At 39.3% G+C, this 5,685-nt stretch overlaps 1 protein-coding gene across 1 annotated transcript in view; it reads right to left on the reverse strand.

Moving 5' to 3' along the window:
- The window catches only part of LOC109117720 (protocadherin alpha-7-like), a 14,389-nt gene that overhangs the window by 6,428 nt on the left and 2,276 nt on the right, over positions 1–5,685 (reverse strand). The window contains exon 2 of the mRNA XM_033765584.1: positions 6–104. Coding sequence (XP_033621475.1) covers positions 6–104 — 99 coding nt within the window. The remainder of the gene's footprint in view (positions 1–5; positions 105–5,685) is intronic.

Raw genomic sequence — 5,685 nt, forward strand, 5'->3', positions numbered from 1 at the left:
CCCACCCGCCGCTCCACCAGCGAGTAGGACACGCGCGCGTTCTCCTGCGCGTCCGCGTCGCGCGCGCACACCGTCAAGATCGGGGAGCCCGGCGGGTTGTTCTCCTTCACGAACACCGTGTACTCGGCCTGCGCGAACACCGGCGCGTTGTCGTTCACGTCGGCCACCTCCACGGACACGGTGGCCGTGGTCCACAGCGAGGGCGAGCCCCCGTCCCTGGCAGTCACCACCACCTCGTAGTCAGAGGCGCTCTCCCGGTCCAGGGCGCTGTCCAGCACCAGGGAATAGTAGTTCTTGAAGGTGGACACCAGCTTGAAGGGGACGTGGGGTGTCAGCGAGCAGGTCACCTCCCCGTTGACACCCGAGTCGCGGTCGGACACGCTGATCAGGGCGATGACTCTTCCAATTTGGGCGTCCTCTTCCACAGGCAAGGACAAAGACGTCAGTGTAATCTTCGGAACGTTATCATTTTCATCCAGAACTTGCACTATAACGGTGCAATGACCTGCCATGGGAGGGTGGCCTTTGTCCGTGGCGTCTACGCGGATTTTGTATAAATTCACTTGTTCAAAATCCAAATCCCCTCGAATCACGATTTCTCCACTGCTGGGATCTATGCTAAACCTGTCCATAACGAGGGGTAGAACGAGGCTATTAAAAGAATATGAGATTGCCGCGTTCGTTCCTGCGTCCCGATCAGAAGCACTCAGTCTTATAACTGTTGTTCCGACGTCTGAGTTTTCGAATATCCTCACTTCGTACTCGGGCTGGTCGAAAGCAGGAGCATGATCGTTCACGTCCAGCACAGTGATCAGCAGCTGAACAGAACCCGTGAGCTCAGGTTTGCCTCCATCGGTGGCCGTCAGGAGTAAGTTATGTTTCGGAGCCTCCTCTCTGTCCAAAGATTTTCTTAATACGAGCTCGATCTGTTTATTGTCATAATTGTTTGTTTTCACATCTAACCCAAAGTATTCATTGGAACTGAGTTTATAGGTTAAAATAGAATTTGACCCAACATCTGCATCTGATGCGCCCTCTAGTGGAATAAGAGAATGTTGCAGCCTAGATTCATAAATCAGCAGTCTTTGTTCCTTTGCTGGGAACACAGGCGGGTTGTCGTTAATGTCCTTCACCTCCACCTCCACGTGGAAAACCTGCAGCGGTCTGTCCACGATCACCTCCAGGTGGATGCTGCACTCCGCGCTCCGCCCGCACAGCTCCTCCCGGTCGACCCGAGAATTCACAAACAAAATGCCATTCTGCAGATTTACCTCCAGAAGGTCCCCGCGCTCCTTGGACGCCACCCGGAACAGGCGCGGCACCAGCTCCGCCAGCTCCAGCCCCAGGTCCTGCGCGATGCGGCCCACGAAGGTGCCGTGTTTGGCCTCCTCGGGGACCGAGTAGTGGAGGTGGCCGCTCCCAGCCTCCCAGGCTGCCAAGAGCAGAAGCAACAGCAGCAGACGCTGGGATTCCAGGCCTCCTTGCCAAGAAAACACCATGTCAAGTATCCGTTTTATTCCTACCAGAAAATCTTGTCTTGATATAAAGATGAAGTATTGTGTTAGCTGAACTCCTTTAGTGCAATTGTGCCGCTTCTACCATTGTTCGGCTTTTAGAGACAGATACTGTTAGAGGAAAAGCTTTGAATCTTGGCTTGACAGAACTGGGTAGACAGCGACATCATGTGGTACCAATAGGTAATTATTACATGATTTAACTGAATTCTTTTATGCAACAAATGTTTTCTTTTGATTTTAATAGTTGATCCTTACCTTCAAAGATTGTAGGTACGTTTATCCATTAGGAAGCCTTACCCTAATTTAGTTTCATCAATTCATCTCTTTTCTCATAAGTAAAGAAGTTTCTCTGATATTTTAATTATTGATATCATTTAGTAACATGTTTAAACGTGATGGGGACATGTTAGTTATCAGAAGTATAAGATAAGTCCACATTTTTATAGAGGGAGTGTGTTCATACTTATCTGATCACCAGAATACATTACTCTAATGTGAGCTTGTAATTTTTTTTTGTTCTTTGAAGTCCTGCATATTATTGTTAAATTTCTGTTTTACTTTATTCAATGAATGTCAAATTTCTTAAACTGTTTTACTTGCAAATTCCAGAAGAAAATCAAATGCATATACGTTATGATATTCAGCACCTCTCTAGCTTGCTAACATAAGTTTCTCACACAAAACATTCCTCCATAGATTTCTCTGCCACCTAGTTGTGTGTCTACCTTTGGTCTTCTTGGCTCTTCATTGTCTGATTCTCCAAAACATGAATATTCGCAAACTTGTGCCTTTAGACTTTTTTGCTGTTTTGATTCTTTCCTTTTCTCTGCTCCCATATTTTAAAATTAGTCCATTGTTTGAAATTCTAAATCTATATCTACAACACCCTATTTTCGAGCTCTATTTAACACTTTGTTACCCCTAACATTCTCTTAAAAATGTATTAACAAGAATCAAAAGATACTTAATCAAACATTACCCTCAAATCCAAGTCTTGCAAAATCACTATTTCTAAAGTCTGGCCATTCTCCAAATTTATAGGTGTTTTTGTGACTCATTTCCCTTGCATAATGTATTTAAACTCTGCCTATAACCCATCTCTCTTTACATATCATAATTTTTGTCTTCATGAGTACAAATTTAATTGGATTTGACTAAATCCTCTGGTAAGTTTACCTTTTAGTGAACAAGTGTCAAGACATTAGATTCTCATTGAAACATATACTATGTGACCATTAGTCAATCTCCCTATGTTGTCTTTAACAACTTTCTTTATGAATCATACTTCACAAAAAGAGACTTTAGCTCTTTCTCAACACCCTTTTTTGTCAAGGTATTTCTTCTATATAATGTCATCTTTACCTATAAAATTATATCCATCTGTTCAAGTTTACCTCAGAAGTAAGTTCTCAGACCACTAGTTGTTATGTCTCCTCTGTAGCTGATTGAAATCTCCTCTAAATGCCTATAATAGTACTTCTCAAAGGATAAGACTTTCCAAATAATATGTTCCTCCCCTCACTAACTTAGGATGTGGTATACTTTAAACAGCACTGTAGGCAACTATATAAAAAATCTTTAATGAGATCTGTCATCCCTGCATGCAGGTAGTCTCAGGCAGGAGGATTGCAAGTTGAATCCCAACCTGGAAAATTCAGCAATATCATGCCTCAAAAATAAAGAAAAGAAAAGGTTGGGGATGTAGATCAATGCAAAGGCCCTGGGTTCAATCCCATATATGGGGGGGTGTCTACTACTTGGGATACCTATAGTAGAATTATCACTAAACTTTTATTAATTTTGACAAACATTCCCTTTGAAAAACAATCCTTTGCTTACACTAGGGTAAGAGTGCCCATAAAAGAAATATTGGCCAACACCATCCACATTCAAGTTTTTCAAAATATTTTCACTTCTTGAGATAAAAACAATAAATGTATTGAAAATCTTCACAAAAAAGGAAGTAAAATAGGAAAGAGGAATAAGGGAATTTTCTATAAACCTGCATTTATCTTCACATTACTTACACAAGAGTTATCTCCATAGGTGATTCAAAATAAAAGCAAAGATTTTATTTTTTAAATGGCATTAATCAGTATCTCTGAGAGGGCTTTTTACCAGCAAGAAAAATATCTCATAAATGTAACATGAGTAGAGTTTGCATTTCTAAAAATAATTTACCTACAGAAAAAAGTAGTGATGAATCATGAATACAAGGTGGGGTGCTAAGGAAAATCTCCACTGACATGCACTATTTCCCAAAATAAATAAGATTTTTAAATTTCTTAAAAATAATATGGTAGGGGCCAGGGATTTAGCTCAGTGGCACCACACCTGCCTTGCATATGCAAGGTCCTGAGTACCAAATAATAATGATAATATGATAGCATAATTCTTTTTAAACTATGTATATGTATGAATAAAATAAATATATATCAAATACGAATACCATCATTGAATGATAAAATGTTTATAGATTTTCCTTAAAAGTGACTATTCTTTCAACAAAAGCAGCAAACTTAGTCTGCCCATGGGAAATATCAATTTATTGCTCAATGGAAAATAATTCTCCTGATTTTCAAACAAGTTCTTGATGAAAATATGCCTCTAATTTTATTTATATTTAATAAGGAACATATTCTAAAATAGCATTCTAAAAATATTGAGATTTTATGAATTGTAAAAGTCAACAGTCATATCTAACCGAAATTTTTTGCAAATTCTAAATATAATGTAAGTTTAGATATTTAAGCTATTGTTCTGCTAATATGCATGACAAAGAATGGAATAAATTAATAATGATAAAAAAGAAAAATAAATAACAGATGCATTACAATGGAAGAGAAAACTCTATGATTTGAACCAGAAAACTATAAAGTGCAGAAGAGTAAGTTTAAAGTATCAGCACTCAACTTTTATGAATGAAGGGCACAATGTACACATATTTATACTCTCAGAACATACTAAAGAAATTCAAATTGCTTCATGAGTTCAGAGGTTTAGACATGGTAAAGAAAACTAGGTTCATACTAGGTTCATTTCTTTGAAACTTTGGTTGGAAATATATTTCCCATAGCAATAAGTAATAAAATAAAATACTAGTGAACTGTTTCTTAAACAATATTTTAAAATCACTAATATTAAATCATCACGTGCATGGCAAATAAATACTATGAAGTAACTTTTAAAAAGCCAATAACTGCATAGATATGAAGAGAGGACAAATTGGTGTGTGTAATAAAAATTAAATCAGGTATTTCTGTGTCCCTCTGTAATCCCATTTACTTGGGAGGCTGAGGAAAGAGAAGCCCATACTCAAGGCTGACTTGGGTAACTTATCAAGACTCTTAATGAAATTAAGAACAGAAAAAGGGTCAACGGTATAGCTCAGCAGTAGAGAGCACCTGGATACAACCCCTGGTTTAAAAGAAAAATTAATAAATTAAAATAATTCAGCTTCAATTCAAAAACATTTAAAAGGATGATGTTGAAGCACATGTTTTTATAAAAAATATATATAGGATAAGTAATACGTTAAACATATTGAAATTCTTTTAATGTAGCATTTATATAAATGGAAGAGGGCTGTGGACATAGTTAACTGATAGAATGCATAACCACTGTGCGACAGACCGTGCATTGCATGACCTGAAACGCATAAAAGAATGGGAGAGAATTTTTTAAAACATTAGATATTAAAACACCAAATTTGGAAATTCACTGTGAGAAAAGTAAATCAATTACTCAAATTAGAAAACTATCTACACAAAGCCGGGAAACTAGCTCAGTGGTTCCTCCACTTGCCTCCCAAGCTCAAGATCCTGAGTTCTATCCTCGTACCAAAAGGAAAAGTATCTATGCAAAAATAACACCACACGGGTCACCAATTATTAAGAAAAGTATATGTAGCTATCAAAAGAAGTTAAGAACTGCTTAATTACAACCTAAAATAAATGTTTTAAGAACGAAATTACTCAATACTCACGGTGTCACTAGACGTAGGACCCTGAGGTAGACTGGGGCTGAAGGCCATGAGGTCCGTCTTGGGCGGGCCCTCCCCAGAGCACACCCTCTGACCCCTCTGCTGCGAGTACGACCAGCTCCCCACCGCGCTCGAGCAAACCAGCGTGGGCTTCCCAGGCCCGCACGCGCTCTCCGTGGGCGCCGC

Source organism: Fukomys damarensis, unplaced genomic scaffold (genome assembly GCF_012274545.1).
Source record: "Fukomys damarensis isolate Sample0158 unplaced genomic scaffold, DMR_v1.0_HiC HiC_scaffold_3, whole genome shotgun sequence".
Lineage (NCBI taxonomy): Eukaryota > Metazoa > Chordata > Mammalia > Rodentia > Bathyergidae > Fukomys > Fukomys damarensis.